A 23625-nucleotide genomic window follows, 5' to 3' on the forward strand; every position below is an offset into this window, starting at 1 on the left:
CTCAGCCCCATCCCTTTATCATTAAGAACTTTTGAAGTGCAGTTAGTGATTCTAACTCTGGTCAGTCTCAAGCAAATGTGGTTTGTGTGCGTGCGCGCGCCCGCGCGCATGTCTCGAGAAAGCACGACAGTACCCTAACAACCCTCAATAAACACATGCATAATCACCACCATACCCAATTCCTTTGCTACAATACACCCTCAATTTTCAGCCCTAGCAACTGCCTGGGGGGTTTAATCTTCCAAAGAGAAAGGGGGGCTCCCTGCGCAAAATTACGCCTTCTCCTCTCATTTGTTAGCTGGTTCCATCAAAAACTTCGCTATTTATAGGCTACACACACGAACGTGGAGTAATACAAACCCTCCTGTGTTTGTTCCCTTTTGCAAAGTGACCGGTGTTGCAGCTTTTGATCGCTTTGCTTCGAGAGCTGCGCAGAGGACGAGCTACAATCAAAGCGGGCTGAGAGCAGACCTCCAAGCTGCAGAGAGTCCGTGTAAACTGCTCGCCGCACAGCCATGTGAGTACCTCCCTATGACCCCCGCCCCGCAAAAATGTGTAAGGTTTGTATTCTTGGTGAGCGGAAAGCAATTATGAAAGGGGAGGAGGGGGGTATAGTAAATGAAAAGTGGGTGACGGAAGGCACCACGGAGAGAGAGAGAAAGGTTTGCTAAGTGACTACCTTGTCTCCTGAGTCTAAATCAGCTGAGAACGTGCAGCAAAATGACCATGTGTCGCTTCGTTCCAATTCTCCTGATAGTGGCAGTTAGACATTCCTCCTAAAATTGGGCAATATCGGACGGATAAGATCCGTATGAGAACCAAAGCCCAAGGATTACAGGGATCACTGATACTTCGCAAGCAAAAAATGACTGGTGGGCACTGGGCAGCTGCCGCCTAATATGATAAAGAAACAGGCTGCAAATTCTGCAAAGGAGGCTTAAGTTCACTCTTTCAGAAGACGAGGAAAGAGGGCCCCAGGGAGCCTGTAGAAGAGTGCGAAAAGAACCTTAGCCAGTACCCATGCGCTGCCTCGTATCCTCTCAAATGTATAAGCTTTCTCTGCTTTTCAAGCATTCCCAAGCATCCCCCTCCGTCACAACGAAGTAACCCCCCCCCCCCAAATTGCATATAGCCTACGCGTTAAATTGCAGGTTTTGTGCCGGTGGGACAGGGCGGACTGGAGAGGAATGTAAATCTGAGCAGGAAAATGGGGCTTTTACCGAGGCAGGTGTGTTGCTTAAAAGGGATATAAACGATTGCCAGGGACAGAAAAACCCTTCTGGAGAGCAGGGTGTGCAGCAGAATTGAGATCTGCGGGACCTGGGCTCTGATCCCAGTTTAGCGTGGCATGAAATTAACAAAGGCAGAGGCATCGTGCCCTGGAAGTCACCTCTATTCATAAAAGAAGAAGGGCAGGAGTAGGAAAGCGAAAGAGCCCCAGTGAGTGGCTGTGTGTGTTTCGTTCCGTCTCCGTGCAAAGTTCAGGCGGAGGGGTGGGAGTGGTGGGATTCGCATTGCTTGGTACCAAGCTCCCAGGATGGACTGGTGGGCATTTGGCATGGAAGGAGGCTTGCCATGCCTAGGCACATAGCTGAGGGGCCAGCGCAGTCCCAGAAAATAGCAGCAAGAACTTGCAGGGACTGTGCTCGAACTTTGCTGCCTCATGTGGAAAAAGTGACTTCGATCCAGGGCCATTTATAGGCGACAGTAAAGCCTCCTTTTCAATGAGCGGCAGTGACAGCAAAGCGAGTGAGCTGCCTTTTAGCCTCCACGCTGCCCCTTCAAAGCTCTAGTCTGTCCTCGCTCGGTCGGGGAAGACGTGAAGCCTTGTTTCCGCTGACCCGTTGAATTGACCTTGGCAGGCTAGGGCAGGTAGGCAGGTGAGACTTTTATTCACCTGCATTTCAGGTCACACACAGTTATGCACACAATGCAAGGCACCTGTGGGGCTGAAAGTGGGCCAGTCATAGATGGCAGGTAGCAGATCACACAAACCAAAAATAAGGGAATCTAGTGAAAATGACAATCGTTTCTATCAAAGGATTGTCTATAAAAGGGTCCCCCTCCAGGTTTAAATAATGTCTCACATGTTCCCCATAAATAAAGCAGGTTGGTCCATCTCTGGAACTTATTTTCAACTTCCTTTCCATCAAGTTTGTTTAAACAGCACACTTTGGAAACAATGTCTTTAACTATCTTGAGGAAGTATTAGAAGCTTTTAAAAAAATCCACTTGAAGCAAAGATTCATGCAATTAAGTTTCTCATCTTTCCACCCTGTGTTAACATCCCCCTGCATCTTTTTACGCCTCCATTCTCGAGTGAAAGGTAAAAAGAAATACATAGTAACACAGAGATAGGATAATTTATGGGTGGATAGAAAGAAATAATATTATTCATATCACATTTGAAAAAGCAAAATCTAATAGTACCCTCATGATATTTGGGTGCCTGCAATCTTTAATTGCTCCTTGACTGTAAAAAGTTAATCAACTCAGAAAACAAGCCATAACAAAACAGTCTCATTTGGATCTGAGGACAGGAGCTGTTTGCATTTCAGTTACACTTCAGTACTGGGTTGCAATGTCCAGTTTCAGAACTTTTGCCCTTCATTTGCCTAGAGCTGACGCAGGTGTTAGTTCAAATTTGTGTGAGAAAGAGCCTGGAAGTTTGATGACTTGTGAAAAGTTTTGCCTCTGAAATACAGTTACTTTTGAAAAGTATAGATTTCTGATTCTGGTTTCAGAGAAGAAACCAATTTGATTATTTCATATTCTAGTACAATCCGTCCCTTTCTTCATGACAGAAGATCCGCATATAGTACAATGCAGAAGATCTCACTGGATTCAAGTCACCCTAAGTGCATCACAATATGTTTGGCCATTATGTCTAGTGGTAACAGCAGGCTGCACCTCGTTTATGTAAATCCATATTACTAGGGGTTCCAGATGGATCTATGGATCTGTGTATGAAAAAAATGGAAAATTCATTCCTTGGAAGAAATAGCCAAGCATGCTTTGAGAACTGGCAGGTAATGCGGTGGATGGGGGTGGTATTCATTATGTCATATACAAATTTTCATCCCACATGAACAGCTCTGTGAGCTCCATGTTTCTAAGTATTTTTAGTTAGATTTCAGTTTTATTTTGTATTAACCTTGTGTAGAACGAGTGAAATTTTACACAACTGCCTCTGTTGAAAGTAGTGTTTGAGGCGAGATCGGGTGATATATATATAAAAATCTGTCATGGCTTGTTCACAAACGCATGCCGCTATTTCAAACGGTGATGGCCAATGTGATTAAACTTTGCCCATAGTTCTTGATAAAGGTAGCTAGGTTGATGGGCTTTCATCCTTTAATTTTCAATAAAAGGGATTCTAGGTGAAAAAATCCCAGGTTCAACAGACATAGGGCAGGACAACCTGCATTTATTCCTCATAACACACCTCCCTGAGTTCCCTCAAACTTATTCCCAGTTCTATCAATGTCCCCACATTAGTCTTTCCTCCATCCTATCTTTATTTCCTTCTCCCTTTCTTAAACTACTTTTTCTTGCAATTATCTATCTATTATCTATCTATTATCTATACTTTAACCCTTCCACACCTCCTCTTTGCCTAACACTCCAGCCATCCCCAGCCTATCTTAGGGACACATGTCATAATCTTCCAGATATTGCTGATTTCCAACTTCCATCAACCCTAGCTATCATGGCCAGTGAGCAGGAATGATGGAAGATGTAGTTTAACAACATCTGGATGGCTGCAGGTTCCCTGTGCCATTAGTCCATCTAGCCATTAGTATTTACTCTGACTGGCAGGAGGTCTCCAGAGTCTGAGGTCCCCCCACCCCCCATTACGTGTCTTTCTTGCTAGAGATGCTCTTGGGACCTTGTGCATGCAAAAACATGTGCTCTACCAGAATTATTGCCCTTTTCCTTCATTTTTATCACACCCAAATAATAATCCATTTCCAGTTAACAATCTGTGCCCTCTATTTTCCAGCTTTTATCAAGAATAATATTAGCACAAGCCTGCATCAAAACTTTTAAACTTTCATTTGTGTGCTAAAATCGCATCACAAAATATTTGCAAGTGAGGTGTTTTAATTTGGATTCTGCATGAAGAATAAACTTAAATTCTGCATAATTACTGCAAGCTAAACACTGGCCCCCCACACAGTTTTGGAGTATTAAAGCGTCAATTTTTAGGTTTCCTTAGACTTGACTTGGAAAAGAGAATGGGGCGGGCGGGCGGGCGGGCTACAAAGCTAAGCTATACAAGGATTAGCAGCCCACAAGACCAACCTGCTGTCAATCAAAATGAACCAAGTCCTGTTAGGTGCAGTATGGTCTTATAAACATTTAATACAGATCTTGCAAATGGTAAGTAGTGGGTGGAGAAGCAGCATTAAAGTTGGGTATATTCTTATTTAGTGAAAGAACACAAGGTAGTAAGTTCTAAAGAGGCTATTTATGTAATAAATAAGAGATAAGTAAAAGGTGAATTGTTCTAATGTGGAGACTGCTGCGTGTTACTCTGTCTTTTGGTTCACAGAGAGAAAACAGGAATTCTTCTCCCACTTCTCCCAAATGGGAAGAGGGTGTTACAGTTGCAGTTTTCCTCATAACACAAGAGGGGTTTTTGTTTTAGTAGTTACTTGACCTTGGTCCTATAGATAGATTCAGATTACAGGCCAACAAAAAGTTTACTAAAGAAGAAGGCCGGCTTTCCCTCTGTTGGCACAAAACGCATTCTCAAGGATGCAAAAATGTGTACTAAATCCTGTGTAAATCAGTGTGAGTCACTGTAGCGTTTATTAATTAGATGAATGTCCTATTTATCCTGTTTAACAAGTTCCATACAGACAGGATTATTCATTGATCAGTGTCCTGCCCCCAAATCTCTCTGTCTGAAAGAGAGAGAAAATGAAGGGGGATATATATGAAAAAAAGCAACTGGAAATTTTACAAAATCCCTCTTTTAAAGTTCCTCCTGCTTATAAATCATCAAATGCTCATCTTAATAATGATAGAAGTTATGTCTGGTCAGGTTTTTAAATGTATAAAAATGCATGTTTATTTTGGGTCAAGGGGTCTGCAAACCCTAAATATGCCCATACATATTCTTCTTTGATGTTGCATACGCACATGTGCATGAGGGCACACGACCACATTTCCTGGGTGTATGTTCTCTCCAAGTCTTGACAATTGGGTGGGAGTCATGTTTCATATTTTAAACTACTTTAAAGTCACAGCCCTACGTAGTTACTTACCTGTAACTGTGCACAGGACCATGACCTTGAATGGAATCCAGGTTGCTAAGTGTCAAAGTAAGCATCTTTCTGTCTCTTTGAAAAAATAACAATACCCATATGGATTTACTATATTTAATCCACAGTTTCTTGCCACCTGCTTTGAAACCAGGTTCACTGGTTGGCGGCTTGAATACAAGAACCATAGTTTTCAAATAATGAATTATGCCTTTGACCTAAAATGAGTAACATGTTCACTGATGTACCTTAAAACCTCAGTGATTTTGCATGCTTTTCCTTGGGAGCTGTGAAATAAGCTAGGTCAGTAATTAAAAGCAAGAGAAAATTGAGAAGCAAAAGAGAAAATCTGGAAAGGGAGAAGACAAAAAAGAGAGGAAGACACATAACAGGAAAAGATAAAACAAATTTCAGAAAGAAAGAAAGAAAGAAAGAAAGTCTGGAAGAAGCAGGAAGAAAAGAAAGATAAAAAGTATGATTTTAAAAGGAGCCAAGCTGAGAAAAGCCCACAGGGGAAGGAACTCAAAGTCATCTTTCCTCATGACTTTCCAGCGTTAGTTTTTGTGGGGCACAGCCTGGCTGCGAGGGAGCTTGAGAAGCCCTGTTGTATAGGAGCGGACATTTCCCAGAGAGTCGGTGCCACAGGATGTCTGATGGCATCACACACACATCCACGCACACACACAACTCCCCGCCGCTGCCAAACCCAAACAGTCATCAACTCCACTCAGTGTGCGCAAATTGATGGAAGCCTCCGCGGAGTGAACTGGCAACATCTGTCCGGAAAATTCTCAGAGACGCAGATGCATTTCTTTAGACAGGTCAGCACTTTCTACCCGGGCAGCTCTGACAGCTACCTGTCACGGGGAGGAAACCCCTCTCGGAGCTGCAGGGCTCAGGATCCTTAGCAGCGGCAGCTCCGCCGCTGACAGGGAGCCAGTCCCTCCAGCTCTCGGAAATCAATGGCCCCCAGAGGTGAGCCACGGGCCGCCTTGATGAGGGGGAAGCTCCCCCCCCCCGCGAAAACGCCAATACTTCAGAATCTATTAACGTAAATGAAGGAGAAGAAAGATAGTCCCATCCTCAGAAGACGTTAGGGCAATTCCACCAAATAGTGCCCTATAACAATGGTGACTCTAGCCTGAATAGACAAACGCTACGCTTGTGTGGTCCCAAAGTTTACTTAGTGAGAAGATATTGGTCATCTGTACAGTAGCATCTATTCTCTCCTACTCCTATTCCAAATAAGCTGCGGATGAGTTCACCAATTATTAGTACTTCTATACTCCTGCTGTGTTCTCAACAGCCATGTGAGATAGCCATGTGAATCCCATTTCACAGATGGAAGACTGATTCAAAGAGGGTGATTTGCTCAAGGTCACTCAGTGGGTTCATGACACATATATGGAACACAGGCTTTCAAAATTTCAAGTTCAACCTACGAGAAAGCTAATGCTTTATAGGGCCCCCCTTTATACAAATTCCCCATCTCCATTATTATTCTAAATATATCGGCAATATTCGGATACATTTTTGCCAGGCACCAGTAGTCAACAAGGGGAGGCAGAATGCCACTAGCTTAGCAAAACAAAAAACCCCACACATTCTACATTCATAATCACGATCAAGCCCAGTTCCTTCGCTGTAATACACCCACAACTTTCAGCTCCAGCAACTGCCCCGGAAAGCAGGGGGGGGGGGTGTCTCCGTGCAAAATTACGCCTTCTCTTCTCATTTGTTAGCTGCTTCCATCTAAAAGTTCGCTATTTATAGGCTACATACAAGAATCTGGAGTAATACAAACCCTCCCGTGTTTGTTCCCTTTTGCAAAGCGATCGGTGTTGCAGCTTTTGATCGCTTTGCTGCGGGAGCTGCGCAGAGGACGAGCTACAAACAAAAACGGGCCGAGAGGAGACCTTCAGCTTTCTGAGAGTCCGTGTAAAGCCGCTCGCTCCACAGTCATGTGAGTACCTTTCCTCGATCGATCGATTGCATTTTGCGCTGCTATCTTCCCTCCTGGCTTCCCTCCTTCTTTAGTATTCCCTTTTAGTTCCTTATTGCACATGAATTGTGGGGAGCGGGGGTGAGGGGAGGGAATCGTCGTGATTTGTATCTCTCGACTGTTTGAAAGCAGCGGTGGAAGAGCGAGAGGAAAAGCAGGGGAAAGGGAAGAACAGTGGGACGGATGGGAGAAACAGGGAGGAGAGTCAAGGTTTTCTAGGCGAACGCCTTGTCCCGAGTCAGCAGAATTATCGTGCGCTCTCCTTCAAATTATTATCTTTCCAAGAAGTTTAGAGCAAACCCCAACCCTCCAAGGTCTAGCAACGCAGGGGTTGACAATCTCTGTATTATTAAAAGCCCTCGAAGGGGGAATCTTTGCAATTCTGCAACAAAAGTGACTGGAGGACAGCTGCCTCCAAATGTCATCTATAGACAGGCAAAAAATTCAGCAAAAGAGGCAGAGTTTTCTCTGAAAAGGGGACAGAGAGTCCTAGATAGCCTCTTTCACATGAGGAGCTCACATTATCCCCTGCTGGTCTTATCCTTTCTAATGCCACTTGCATCCATCCAGCCTACGCGTTAAATTGCGGGTTGTGCGCCAGGCAAACACTGGAGAGGAATGCAAATCTGTATGAGCCGGAAAGTGAGGCTTTTAATGAGGCAGGTGTGTTGCTGATATTGGACTCGGTCAATTGCCAGGAAAACGTCTTCTAGGGAGCAGAGTGTGTATTGGAAGGAGACTGCATCTGCATTTGCTCAGTTCCCACTTTAGTGTGGTATGAAATTAACAAAGACAGAGGTATCGTGCCCTGGAAGTCACCTCTATTCATAAAACAAGGGAAGTAAAAGAGTCACAGTGAGTGGCTCTGTGTACCTCTCCAGTGCAAAGTTCAGGGGAGCTTAGTGGGACGTACATTTTTTGGTACCAAGCTCCCAGGATGGACTGGTGGGCATTTGGCATGGAAGGAGGCTTGCCATGCCTAGGCACATAGCTGAGGGGCCAGCGCAGTCCCAGAAAATAGCAGCAGGAACTTGCAGGGACTGTGCTCGAACTTTGCTGCCTCATGTGGAAAAAGTGACTTCGATCCAGGGCCATTTATAGGTGACAGTAAAGCCTCCTATTCATTGAGCAGTAGTGACAGCAAAGCGAGTGAGTTGCCTTTTATCTTCCATGTTGCCCCTCCAAAGCCCTAGTCTGTCTGGCTTGCTTTGGGAAGATGTGAAGTCTTGTTTCCACTGACCCGTTGAATTGGTGATGGCAGGCCAGGGCACATAGGCAAGCAAGACTTTTATTCACCTCTTTTTCAGGTCACACACATGCAAGTCACCTATGCGGCTGAAAGTGGGCCAGGTGCACACGGCAGGTAGCAGATCACACAAACCAGAAATAAGGCAACCTGGTTAAGAATGCATTTGTTTCTATCAAAGGCTGACCACAGTACATGTTTTTAATGATGAATTGCACAAACAATAGGCTGAAAGCATTTGCTGTGATTGATAATGTCTCACGTGCACCCTAGAAATAAAGCAGGCAGGGCCATCCTTTGTATGTTTTCAACTACCTTTTTATTATGATTGCTAAAACAGGACATCCTAGAGAACAGCTCTTGCATTAAGTTGGAGGAGGCAGAATGGCAAGCACATCCACACCCAGTTGTGAACTTTTCATTCCTCCTCACTTTTGTCTTTCTTCTCACCTTCTCAATTCCTCACACTCAAGAAAAAGGTAAAGAAAGAAAGAAAGAAAGAGTACAGAATGCCCTCCCAAAACAGTAACGTACAGGCCAGAAAATCACAGGGAAGGGGGGAGAGAAAATGTCTTCTTGACCACTTTTGAAAAAGCAGAGCTTGAGGGTTTTTCCTAAACAACCCCTACCTATGAATCCCAAAAGCTCACAATTGTCAGGTACCACATATTTAGCAGCAGAACATTAATATGCTCAGGTAACTAGAACATCCTAGTTTAACGTGCTTAGGAACTCTGATGATGTATTTGTATCTCATCCCTCATGCTAGGGCATGCTATTCTGTTTCCAGAAGTTTGCACAAACATGATTGAAGTGTTAGTATCAGATTTGTGGGAAAATATTCTTGAGTATCTTTCTTGTCTTGCAGTGTCAAGGTTTTGTCTTTGTGCCACATGTCATATTCCAAAACATGCAAGAAAATGTTGATCTCATTGGTTAATAATATTCCTGCGCGCCTTCCCAATCTCTGAGCAGTGCAAGATTCCAGGGGTTCAAGGCACTTGCCCAGAGTCAATGTTTCCTTTTGGAAACGAGGCACAGCAGAGACTGTGGTGTCTTTAAGATAGTTGCTTTATTTACACATATATACAACCTAAGCCTACGTTGGAGTTGTTCACAGCATTAACACCCAACAAGGCTCTTGTTTGTCCCATAGCCACAGCCTTGGATTCAAATGGAAATAAAACATTGTGCTCTCTCCTGCTTTACTTCTAGGTCACATCCCTGAAAACTCTGCTCTAAACTCCAGCTTTTGTCCTTCCATCTAACTGCGGGCTGGGGCTAGGAGACGGACCCCACACATTTGCCGTCTCCCTCAGAGCTCCTTTCCTTTGTTTCTCATAATGGTTCATCCACCAGGAAATCACCTCATGAGTAAACTAGCTTAGTTTATATTTTAAGACTTGCTTGATCGTGGAATTAAAGGGGTCTGGCAACCACAAACCACAAATGGTCCCTTCCAACTCTAAGATTCTATGATTTCTTTATAAACTTTTAAGATAAATTTCTGTCTGTGTTTATGAAGATAGTTATCCATTTTATTGGAAAAAGCAGTGTTCTCTTGTTCTAACCTGGGCTCTATTTACTGTTATTTTCCACTTATTTATATGAATTATTGCTTTTCATGATCACAACCACTTTTCCACTATCCTTTCGAGCAGAAGCATCCATTGCTAATATTGTACTCTGCCCCGTGAGGTTCAAATCCATTGTGGAAGAACTAGGACATTCCAAAACACATTCAAATTAGGTAAAAGCAAATGCAAACAATCCATAGCATTGGTTCACATCCTTTTTTATTTCTCACGTTGTGATGATTCAGAGCTTGATGACTCACTGATGAATGTGTGGTGCTTTCATTGAAAAGCATTGCATTTGAGGTGACATTGGGCAATGTGAGAGTAAATGCAGAAGTGTTGTATCTCCAATGATTTGTTAATATATGAAACTGATCACTTATTAGTGCAGTCTTCCAAGTGAACATGCATCAGTCCTTTTTATTTTTATTAAAGCAGATATTTGTGCGATGAGCAAATGACCTTTAATTTGCATGAGGGGATCCCAGCTTCAGATTCTTAGCTTTGTAATTAAGAGAAAGGATAGTGTTTATTTTACATTTATTCCTTTTCCTCTACCCACCTCTTCTGTCTCTGTCCTGTCCTTTCTTCATATCATTCCTCCAGAATTGACTTGCATCCACCACTTGCTTTTAATAGTTCATTCCTTTCCCTTCCCAATAACATCTACCACTCTAACTAGCTCCATAATCTCCCTTATCCATTTTTATAATCTCCCAGCCAACCTCTTTTCCGTTCAGTCTTACACTGGGAGTTCCTCCTCCTGATGCAAATATCAGCTTTGGAGGGACAATCTTCATCAGGTCTGTGGCAGAGGGAAATATTTGTTTTTAATTATTTAATTAATCAATTTATATATTGTAAATGTCTAAGGATTTTAAAAAATAAGCAGCAAAGTAAAACATAATATCCACAATGCACAAATGCACAAAGTTGAAAGACATGCTGTCAATAAAAATCTAGTATCAATATACTAAAACAAAACATTGAGCAGTGCAGTCTAAAAATTACCTGTCAGAAAATTCCCAACAAAACAAATACATTTTTATAGTTTTCCAAAGTTTTAAAAAAGCGTTACCCCCTTAATCTGCTGCAGTTCTCAGCCCCTCAGTGCCTGCTATTTGTAGTTGTTAAAACAATACACATGACATTTAAAAAGTATTGTAGCTTAACTTTCACCGCTTCTTCATCTCCCAGCCCCTTTTTTTTTAAAAAAAAAAACCCCACACAAACACATTAGTGCCCTTCAATAGCCTTAATATTGCATGGCAGAGTTTAGAAAGGCTTCTTAGGATGCCTTGTGTATTTGGAGCCTGCTTGACAAAAGGCATTAGAGATTAGTATTACCTAAAGAAATCAGTTCTCTCTGCCTAATCTTAAACAAAGTGGGGGGAAAAAATACACAATAAAATAAGCAAAACAGGAAACAGGAAAATATATTTTAAACCCAGGACTATTTTAATGAACTATTTTAAAGTTTCATTCTTGTGTAACTTCTCGCAAGACTTATGGATTACAGTCTAAAAGAAATAAGTGTGACTTGCAGCACAATCCTATACTAGTGGGTGAAATCCGATAGTCAGGAATACTTGAATAAAAAGGGAGTCCCAAGTTGGATAGGAGTTTCTTAAAGGTAAAATACTGAAGGCACCAACGCAGACAATTCCAACAAGTATGAAAAGTATGGGCATGATAGAGGCATAGCAGATAAGAGTGAAGAAACTGGATAGAGAGATGCTTTTCTCTCTCTCTTATAATACTAGAAGCTGTGACCATCCAATGCAGCCAAATGTTGGAAGAATCAGGACAGATAGAAGAAAATCCTTCTTCAAGCAGCAGACAGTTAAACTATTGAATTCACTCTCACAAGATGTAATAATGGCCATTAACTTGAATGGCTTTAGAAGAGGATTAGAAAAAAATCATAAACTATAAGACCATCAAAGGATACAAACCTCTGAATGCCAGCTGCTGATGGGGAGAGTCCTACTGTAGTCAGGTCCTGACTGCAAGCTTCTAATAGGCTGCCTGTTTGTCACTCACCTGATATCACAATGTTTCTGCCCAAATGGCAAAGGCAAAGTGGTTTACAAGGGCCAACAATCAGCTGACACACAGTGTTTGCAGAAACTCCCTTGATCCAGCCATGTCTTTATCTGTAGGGCAGATGGGCATGGCTTGGCTGAAATGGCCTCACAGGCCAAATGAACAGTCCTGGTGGGCCTAACTAGGCCTGAGGGCTGGAAACTATCCACCACTCTCAGTGAAAGAGTAGTTAAAAGCAGCAGCTAAACCATTTAAAATGTCTGCGGAAATAAAAAAAAAGTTTTCACCTGGCACACTCACATGCAGACACACATGAACAACAACAATGTAGAAGCCCAGTAAAGTTCCCTAGGTAGAGAATTCCATGGACAGGAAGGACTACAACTGAGTAGGCCTTTTCCCTTGTCACCACTGACCTTACTTCAGTTTTGGGGCAGGGGCGGACTTTGGTCTTTCAAATTTCATCAGCACCCTGTGAGAGGTCAAAAATTGGCTCCCCCTCACCTCTCACCTTCCATTCTGTGCATGTACTATGTCATAGTTGTGATGCCCTTTGGCACCCCCTTCGGCTTGGTGCCCAGTGCAAGGGAATCGGTTGTGCTGCCCTAAATCCGCCTCTGTTTGGGGCATCTTGAGGAGTGCTTCCAAAGATCACCTTAATGCTCTTGGGTAGTTTGATGTAGGGGCAGGCATTCCTTCCTGCTTCCAAGTAGCATAGGACTTTAAAGGTAAGCACCAACAATTTGAATGTGCTCAGAACATTCAACTAGGAACTAGGAACCAGTGGGGCTTTTTAAGTGGGTGGAATGCTTGGGACCCTCATTATCAGCATCTTCTCCTGAAATGCAAAGCTTATCCTTTAGCAAGAGTGTCATCCCATCCATAACAGGTCAGACATCTTTACCTGGAGCAGGTAAACCACCTGCCCACAGAACCACTATCATGCCAAGACTGAGCTTCAGTTTATTGGCCCTAATCCAGCCTATTACTGATTCCAGACACTGATTCAGCACTTCCACTACCTTACTCGACTCAGATGTAAAGGAGAAGTAGAGCTGGAAGTAATCAGTATATTGATGACATTTAACACTAGATCCTGGGATATCTTCAGCCAGGTTGTTTCATGCAGGTGTTCAAAAGCATAGAAGTCAGGACTTTGGGGCCCCCAGCAAAAATGCTATGATAGCAAGAATAAATTCCCAAGCATCACCTTCTGGAAACAATATTACAGATAGGTTAGAATGTCTAACTCCCAACTCAGAGCTTTTCCAAAAGGACACATTTGTGCACATCTTGAAATTCATGGGGTCTGAAAAATGGGAACTGTTGTACTCTCTTGGTCTTTCCTCCAGCATAGGTAATTCATTAGGGTGACCAGCACTGTTTCTGCACTTCCAGGCATGAAAACCGATTGAAATGGTTCCATCAGAAAGTATTAGAAACATTATAGGAAAACACTCACCCTTATCATGCACAGAGAGGAAAACAATGGCAGGGAAGGTTAGGCAAGGAATTTTCTTATTTTTGCTCTTCTCTCCTTCCTTCAAACCAAGACTGCAGTACAGTCATACCTTGGGTTGAAGTAGCTTCGGGATGAGTATTTTCGGGTTGCACGCTGTGGTGACCCAGAAGTAACAGAGTGCATTACTTCCGGGTTTTGCCGCTCACACATGCGCAGATGGTCAAAATGATGTCACGCACATGCGCAGAAGCGGCGAATCGCGACCTACGCACAAACACGCAGACACGGGTTGCATTCGCTTCAGGATGCGAACAGGGCTCCGGAACAGATCCCATTCACATCCAGAGGTACCACTGTATTTTAAACAATTTTAGTATTATATACTGTGCGATATATTGAGAAGTAGTGTGGTAGAGCATTGGACTATGTCAGACTGGGAAGGCCGGGGTACAAAGTGCCGCTCAGTCATGAAGGTCAGTGGGTAACCTATACTTAACTATCTCTCAGCCTAGCCTACCTCAAGAGTTGTGAGGATAAAAATGAGAAGAGCAGATAGCCTTGTGTGAACTCCTTGTTTGAAGTGTAAAATGAAATGATTAAATAAATAAAATAATAAATATACTATATTGTAGCATAAAACATAATGATTTATTTTTTAAATATAAACTTTCATAATTTCACCATGCTTTCATGCATGCGTATATATATATATATATATATATATATATATATATATATTTGATACACCTTTAAGGTATGTGTAATTATAAAACTTATGTTTGAAGATTGTTTAGTGGAAACAATGAGAAATACAATTATGCTATACAATAAAATTGTCCAAGAAACATTTAAAAAAGCAAAAAAGCTATGAAAGATATTTTTAAGGACAAATTTATATCCAAATTTCTTAAGACACAAATAATCCTCTACTCCAATTTGCATGATAAATGATTTGGGATGCCTAATTTGAAGTAAGAACTCCCAAACATAGAAGAAATAAATAAAATACATGCAGAATTGCTTAGGTTTTTTTTTCTAATAAGGGCTTTACTTTTTTGTGAGAACTTCTGTATCTTATCTCTCACACAAAAAAGACTTTTAGAAGCTCAACATACCATTTGGTCTCAGGCATGATTTTCACATTGGAACTATTCTATTCATTTCTACAGATCAGAAACGTTAGTAGAGAACAATGTGGATATGAGTCACTAGCAAACAAGCAGCAACAAGAACTTTCAAATGAATCCCATTTGTTTCTTTAGTATTATTTTTAAGCATGATAAATAAAGCTTCCAGTCAGCTCAGGATGAGAAATCTTCAGCCCAGTTATTATATTTTATAACATACAAATAAAGCAAATGTGCAGCAAAAAGGTAGCAGTGGTGGGATCAAGAATTTCAGCTAGAAGCTGACCTATCTGGAATGTTGTTTCTAGAAGGTGATGCTAAGGAATTTCTTATTGCTCTAGTGACAGCTTTGCGGGGTGGGGGGTGGGGGTGGGCTGGTCACAGGTCCTGGCCTCCATTCTTTGGAACACCTGCATGAAACAACTGGTTGAGGATATCCAGGGACTGGGGTGAAATGTCATCATGCATACAATCTCACTGTTTTGCTGTAGTCCTAAGCATATTACTACAGACTAAGTACCATTAAACTTGGTAAGGCTTATTATCTGAGTAAATTTGCTTAGGATCATGAATTAATTTTTCTTACAATCTAATTGAAGGGCCAGTTAAATCAAATACATGATAATTAATTCTGACGAGTGTGTCCATTCCATTTCTGGCTAGGCATTCAAAGTATGAGCTCACTCTTGAATAAGTGTTCAGGTTTCAAATAATATTTTTATCTCCCTAAACCCATAAACCAACTTTAGCAAGGCAGGAATAAGACTTAGAAAGCAGACAACAATAAATTAAGTCATATATGTCACTTTGCTGTGTATAGCATAATATATTTGTTGCTGAATTAAAAAAAAAACTTCTATCATTTTAATCTGTAGGAAAAATCATATACATAAAGCTCATACCTTGGCTTCCACTGTGTTGTGCCTCCTCCAGGAAGCAGTCAAAATTACCTCATCCTGCTGTCTGCTGCCTGATAGTGGCAACATCTGACATCATCACAGAGAAAGTGAGGTGGATGACCACACTGCTTTTATCCAGACAGCAACATTTCAGCTAGACACTTCCCATCAGCTTGATGGTCAGCTAAAAGCAGTAGTTCAGGACTAGAAGGGAGAAAAGCAGGGCCAATCATGGGCTTGCTTCCTGCATGAATTAAGAGTGGTGTTTAAAATGCTTCCTAAGAATGATGAGGACCACATACTGTCCCAATTCATTGTTTTATCATTATAGGGATGAAAGAAGCTCATATGGCTGTGAAGAGCTTGCAACATAGTTTAGCATTACACCTGAACCCTAAACTATTATTAATCTTAACCAGACATAGGCAAACTCGGCCCTCCAGATGTTTTGGGATTACAACTCCCATCATCCCTGACCACTGGAGGGCTGAGTTTGCCTATGCCTGATCTGAACCATAGTTCGCTGAAACAAAATAGCTTCATAATTCATAGACATATGTTGACTTCTTTCAGCTAAACATAGTTAAGACCAAACAGTTTGTCTGATTTTGGACATGATGGTAAACTACCGGTATGTTTAAAGCATAATAAAAGCTTCTGAACTCATTCTCCTGGTGGTGTGAGTGGAGGAGGAGGAGGAGAGAGATGAGTGCTTGAGCCACGAGAGGCTAAGTTAATTTTTGTAGTGATACACCATTGTTTATTGTTACATCAGATTGTGGCTGGTGTGCAAGACAGAGCTGAGTTTCAGGCTTGTGCATTCCTTCCTCCTTCTCCCCCTTCCTCTGATGTATAACTTAGTCAATGCTCACGAAAAGAACCTTTTATCTTGGTATTTGTTTATAGTCACACCTTGAGGGTTGCCATATGAACTACAGTTTATTGAGGTTTGCCTAAATCACCCTTCCCCAATTGGGTGCCCTACTGAGGTTTTGGACTACAAGTCCCATCATGTCTGATTATGCTGGCTGAAGCAGATGGGAGTTGTAGTCCAAAACATCTGGAAAGCACCAGACTTGGGGAAATCGATTCAGATTCTGGCTTATCACTTTAGCCATTAGCTAGCCCAGATACCTAGTTTTTATCTTGTATTGGCCATACAGAGTAATTTCTATGTTTAAAAAGCTTTAAAAACCATATTTATTCACATGAAGTAAGAGCTGAGCTAGAAAAAAGCCTAAATTCTTGTCTTTTTGGTATGTTTTGTTTCTTGGTGGACAAACCACCCAGAATTCCTACCCAACTACTCTAAAATTCTCGATTTCTAAGCTCTTTTTTTCTGGGCAGCCACCATTTCCAGCTAAGGGAGGTGAGGTAAAAAGCAATAGCATTGTTCTGACTCTAAAGCATTTTCCTATCTCTATGAATATTGTTGCTTCCATGTCAATCATATCTGAGATGACCCCTATTTTCTCACCAGCTGTAGCAGTGGAAGGTGGGGAGTTGATTTGTTCTTCTCTAAATTGCCCAGAATGCTACATGCACATGTGTGCACATTTCTGCAAGGAATACAAACTATATATCTGTATGCATAGATATATATGTATATGTAGTTATAGATTCAGATATAAACAATTATGAAAACTGAAAAGCTGCATTAGCTAGTATCTGAGATGAGCATTGGATGGCCAGTCTCAAATCTATGAAAAGCCAGCCAACCTGGTCATATGGCAACCCTAGAGACCATAAACAAATACTAATAAACAGAAAATATACATTTTATAACTTTTCAAAACAACAGCAACTGGATGTCATTATTAGTTACTATGAAGCAGCTGGCTGAACATTGTAGGAAAGCCAAGTTCCATACACTTTACCAATACTCCTATAACAGTTTATAAATAACATAGTTACTTGCACCTAATGCAGCTAGGCTGCTTATCTTCTTTAACAGGCTTCTCTGTGTATATTCCTCCCTGTGTGGGCAATTGTGCATGCAAACAGCCACTGATCACACCTGAAGCTGCATGTGTGAACCCTAGTAATCCTACCCTCTATTACAGCATCCAATCTCCCTGCTTCCCCTTGCCCTCCAAACAGCTGATTAGAAATATTCCAGGATCCCAGCTTCTTTTACTGCATGACTTGCTGTTGTTTGATTGAGGTGTTGGCCCACTTGGTGCAGTTCTTGTTGATCTTTAGTTTTCTTTTGGTAGGAATATCTGAAAATGAGAAATATAACAAAATTTATAATATGCATTTCCCTGCTGGTCTTCTACTATTTCGTTGATTTGCTAGCTTGTGAACCGGCAACTTAGCTTTCTCCAATTAAGTTGTTCATCATCATAAGTTTATTTCAATACCGCTTTTTGGCCAAGGCCCCCCCAATGTGGTGCAAAGATTAATATAATACGATGCAGTAACTACAGTAAATACAAACACAATAATTCAATAAGAATAATATATAAAAATCCAAGGCACACCACGTATCACACTCTATACATTCATGAGTAGTATTAGTGCTCTCACCACAACACAACTGCCACCTGCTGATGAACTGTCAACACAGTGGGATTCTCCTTGAATTCAGCTGCAGCTGTGACAAAGTTCTTACAGTTGCTCTATGGGAACAAACAACCTTCTGGCTGCTCATCAGGCTGCATTTCCCCAGGTGCATTTCTCCCAGCCAGCACTAGTCACAGAATCATAGAATTGTACAGTTGGAAGGGACCCCAAGAGTCATCTAGCCTAACCCCCTACAATACAGGAGTCTCAACTAAAGCATCCATGACAGATGGCCATCTAGACCTCTGCTCCAAGAAAGGTGAGTCCACCACCTTCCGAGGGAGCCCGTTTCACTGTTGAACAGCTCTTATTGTCAGAAAGTTCTCCCTAATGTTTAGTCATAATCTCTGTTCTTGTAACTTGAAGCCATTAGTTTGGGTCCTAGCATCTGTAGCATGAGAAAGCAAGCTTGCTCCATCTTCCATGTGACAGCACTTTAGATCAGATCTTTTCAAACTGTGTGTTGCGACACGTTAGTGTGTCGGCTACAGTATGTAAGTGTGTCACGTGAACACTCTCCACACTTCTTCCAGGGCTGGAAAGCAGTTAGTTTAACCCCCAGTTTGCTACTAAAACTGAATTACTGTGTAGTGAAATGATGCATTTCTAAAAAGTGTGTTACCAACATGAAAAGTCTGGAAAGCTCTGCTTTAGATATTTAAAGGTGGCTGTCATATCTCTTCTCAGACTCCTCATTTCCAGGCTAAATATATCCAACTTCCTCAATAATTCCTCTTAAGGCTTGGTTCCACACCCTTGATCATCTAGGTTGCTCTCCTCGTACACATTCCAGCTTGTCAATATCCTTATTAAATTGTGGTACCCAGAACTGCACACAGTACTCCAGGTGTGGGCTGACCAAGGTAGAACAGAACAGTACTGTTAATTCCCTTGTTTGGTACACTATACTTCTGATGATGCAGCGTAGAATAGCATTAGCTTTTTTTGCTGCTGCATCAAACAGTGGCTACTAAGACCCTAGATTCTTTTCACATGTACTACTGTCAATCCAGGTGTCCCCCATCTTATATTTGGGCAGCTGATTATTCCTGCCTTAAGTGTAGAACATGACATTTGTCCCTTTTGAAATTCATTGTTAGTTTTGGCCTAGTTCTCCAATCTGGTCATCTTGAATACCAGTTAAGTTTTATGTGGCATTAAATTTGCTAATTTGGCTTTGTTCTCAAATCTGGTCATCTTTTGAATCCCAATGAAATCTTCTGTGGCATTAAATTTGCTAGTGTGGTCTTTCAAGAATTGGAAGGAGCTGGTAGACAACCAATCCCTTTAGTCGCAGACCTATTGATTAAAAACCCTATGACTGATCTTTACTGTTGTGTCAGTTTCATATACTAATAGCAAACTAATTCTCCATGTGTGATTTCTTATGTAGCCAAAACAGCACCATAAGCATACAAGAAGAAGGTATCTTCAATCTTAGAAGAACCTCAAGGTTTGCACAAGTACAAAAACTTTAGATAAAAACCTCTAAAGGGAGGGAGAACCAAAAGAGGACTGAATTTACTTAATGGCTACACAATGTGATATGAATTTTTTTAGGGACTAGGAGATAAAACTGAGGAGGAATGAGTGGAATACAGTAGCCAAAAGAGGGCATAGCAGGCTGGAACCCTAGTCTGAACAGGAGCACTTAATGCTGCAACATTAAAAAAAAAAAAGTTCCATTTATAGTGCATTTAAATTTACTAGATTTCACACATTTTGGGGAGAAGAGAATGGAAGAATGTTAGTTTGGCTTCTGACTTGAAGTGATTGTGGTTGCTTGAAGTGTTAGGGCAGGAGTGAAGAACCTTTCCACATTCCCTTGGGAATGTTAGAGATGGTGTACTAGTGGGAAGCGTGATGTAGTGCAAAAATGATTGGCATTTTTGCAGGACGGCCTATCTCTCCACCCTACTCAGTTCCCTCCCCCCATTTTTCTCCTCCGTTAATATAGCCTGAAACTGATTGCTTGCCAAGGCTTCACCTCCTTCTGTTTGTTTCAACTCTGTCCATTTACATTTCCCCACTTCCCTCCCTCCTTCCCACTCTCTGGGTTGCCCTACCCATTGCAAGCCCCCCCCCCCCAATGACTACCATGTAGCAGCTACTTCTCTTTCTCCACTGCTCTTTTCTCTCTGTCATGCACATACACAAACAAGACATGGAAGAGGAGTGGTCAGGAGAGCCAGGGTGGCTTTAGCACATACACAGAGTCACATACAGTCGCCAAGCTGCTGATTCCTTCCTTGCCACTGTGTTACGACATTTCTGGCTTGTTAACCATTTTGTTTGTAGATTGCATTAATTTTTTCTTTCGTTCTGCTTGCTAATATTTTGACTGTGTTTTGAAAAAATTTGTTGGAAACGTTTATCTCTTGTGCTTTGTGATGGTTTCATCTTGTAATAATGTGACACCATTGAATGGCCTTTTAAAATCTTCTACAACTGATCATTAGATCATTAGATATCATTTTCAATGCTTCCATGCTTAAATCAAAGTTGAAGGTTTGTTTTACTGATATTGATTATTCAACTGACTAGTTGATAACTACTGATTTATAGTTTGTGGAAGAATGATTAATTGATTTGTTTGTATCTGGTTCAGCTGGGAGATGATGAAAGGTATAAAAACAATACCTCCCAATTTAGTTCATTTTGCAACTAAATTCAGTCAGAAATCTGGATCAAAATATATACATGAGTCTAGTTCTATTTTAACTCTTGAAAGATAAAATATTTATTTTGTCAGGTTAATGGACTGGAATAGCTTCAAAATACTGATAAACAAATAGGATAGAAATGTAGCAGAGAAAATAAAAAGTTAAGAAATAAAATTTATTGGGGAAAATAATGCTAATCATGACAAAATACAAGAAGAAATGAAGGTTAAAGTGAATATGTGTTAGAATGAAACAAGAACTGGTCATTGAAGTTACAAGATCGACTGGAAGAGTTAAAAAATAAAGTTAGAGTAATTTTTGGAGAGAATACCTGAAGGCTCATTTGACAAACCATGGTTCTCTTTCATGGAAATATGAATATTGTCTTTCATTCTTTTTAGGACTGATACCAGAGCTGAGGCTCCTTTCTGTCATAAAGCTAGATATTCTGGTTAAGATAAAAGACTGCATGATACATTGGTCAGATTGCATAATGATGTTTCAAGAAAATCAATGCAATGTATGGTTTGGGAGAACCTTTGAAATGTTATGTAACTCTCTTGTTCAATTATTATCTAATTCTTACGATATTCTCTATAAGAAGAGTCAGTTAAAGCTTATTACTTGAGTCTTACAATGAAAATCAATTTGTGACAGGAGACATTTCCCTTTTTAAGTTGATTATTTTTTCCAGAATCACACTTTGCATGTTTAATCTTTAGCACAAGGATAAAGATTTTTGGTGCTGATTTTTGCAATAAGCATCTAGCTTTCTAAATCAGCTTGATTCTGAAAGAAGAGAATTTGAGGCAAATATAACTTCTTAATTTGGGGTTGTGCTAGGAGCAATGTTAAGAGGGGAGTTTCAAAGAAGGACATTTGGTGAGAAGTCATGAAGGTTTGGGGATCAATTTGTAATGTAAGTGCCGGTAGTTGGCTTTGAACTGTGGAATTATATAACAATATTTGGTCCGTACATGTAAATTGTGGTTATATCCTCTAGGTTCAGTTTGTATTGATTTTTGTATTTTTTTAATCAAATGCTTGGATCCCAAGTGTCCTTCCATTTCTGAAAGGGCTTTCAAGGCAGTGGAAGTTCCTGTTGGTAGAAGGCAATTTTGGCTAATTCCACCATGCAGCCCCCACATTCCATCCCAACACAGTTGGGTCCGTCAACCCTCTATAACAAATATTTAGAGGATGGGTGGATTTCAGCAGGGAGGGAAAATCAGTGAAAACCAGCTCTTCCCCCCTTCCACCAATAGAAGCATCCCATGACTGGAGTTTTGCTCACTGCAACTCAGAAGTCAATTCAAAATATTGAAATTCCATAGACATATATAACAGAGAATAATGAGTGGGAATATACAAATATCAAAATAAAAATTAAGATTTCCTATCATTCTGCAAAAAAAGAGGACTCACCTTAAAGTGAATGTCAATGCTGATTTAATTCAGTTATCTAACACACATTTATACAAATGTGGATACGAAACAAGTTAATTAGAAAAGGAGTATATAAAAAAGGAGAACTGTGCAATAAGGTAATTAGTATGCATCGTCATATCTGTTCAAATGATACTGGCAACAAATATAAGACTAATTTCCCTAACATGTCAGTAATATAAAATACGTGAAGTATCCATAGAGCAACATTAACTGTTTTGATGACATACTGGTAATAATGGCTTCAACATAGAACTGTTCTGTATTGGAGTAGATGACCTCCAAGGTCCCTTTCAACGCTATAATTATATGATTCCATAAGCGGTTAATTGTATGGTTTATACCTGGGCTTGGTAATATAATTTACATACAAAAATATGTGCTAAACAGACCCTTTAAGAATTTAAAGTCTATTCTGTGTTAGAAAGTACCTGAATGTGTATGTGTGTCTGTGTTTGTTTGTGTTTGTGTTTGTTTGTGTATCACTGTTACCTTGAGACAGTATGCCAAGGTCAACTCCTTATCCTTTGATTATGGACTGGTAATCAAGTTAAAATCTGCAGTGCCTTGTTTTCACTGTGTTTTGTCCTCATAATATAAACATACTTACATTCCTCTAATATTTGATTTTTCTAAGCATTTGACCACTTATCCAATACATTGTGTGGGTTTTTTTGAAAGGCTGTAAAGCATTTTCAATACTGCAGTTTGTCTCAAAATAACTACAGGTAAAGTGATCTGCTGAAGTTTAAAAAAGAATTAAAAATGCATCATGTATCCAGCAGACTGGAACGTTTTATAATGTATCATGTCAAAATATAATTAGGATGAGTGTAAATTGAATATTGCAGGTATTAAGAAAAGTAATGGAAGGATCTGAAGGCTTTCTTACATTTGCAGAGAAGCAGGTCCTCACATTTATTTTTGTGTGATGTATGAATTCTCTCTCAGAGGCAGGTCAGCCTATAAGCACATGGGAAATCCTACTTCCCCTGGTGACTGAAGGCAAGACCAGCCAGGAAACAAAGGAGATGAACTTTCCTCTTGTCTTCTACTTGTACACAGATAGCAAAACCAATCTTAAACTTACATTCAGTCAAGAAAGGGAGGAAGCTAGCTGGCTAGGTTTTGCCCCCCTCCCCCATGTTCTCCATTCTCCTTTAGTTTAGATGGATCAAATAATATTTATAGTAAAGAAAATCAAGGAATGCAGGCCACTTCATAAGTTATGTGTGTAGTTTGTACACCTTATGCTAGCGGACCTTGGTCCATAAGAAAAATCAAAGCATATTAAGGCAATATTTTTATTAGGCCAACCAGAA

General features: G+C 40.7%; 1 protein-coding gene across 11 annotated transcripts in view; it reads left to right on the forward strand.

Annotated features, from left to right (window-relative positions):
- The first annotated feature begins 334 nt into the window (after nt 1–334).
- ESRRG (estrogen related receptor gamma) overlaps nt 335–23625 on the forward strand; it is a 476442-nt gene continuing 453151 nt past the window's right edge. For 3 of the 11 annotated variants that reach the window (XM_083494563.1, XM_083494545.1, XM_083494573.1), the window contains exons 1-2: nt 390–517; nt 7103–7233. Coding sequence is in view for 2 of the 11 variants with exons in the window: in XM_083494569.1 (XP_083350695.1) it covers nt 1208–1228; nt 7103–7233 (152 nt within the window). In the remaining 9 variants the exon portion in view is untranslated. Of the gene's footprint in view, nt 518–1165; nt 1229–7086; nt 7234–23625 lie in introns of those variants that run through there. The other 8 variants (XM_083494553.1, XM_083494561.1, XM_083494541.1 and 5 more) reach the window with 6 other exon arrangements.

Source organism: Podarcis liolepis, assembly GCF_965112155.1.
Source record: "Podarcis liolepis genome assembly, chromosome: 3".
NCBI lineage: Eukaryota > Metazoa > Chordata > Lepidosauria > Squamata > Lacertidae > Podarcis > Podarcis liolepis.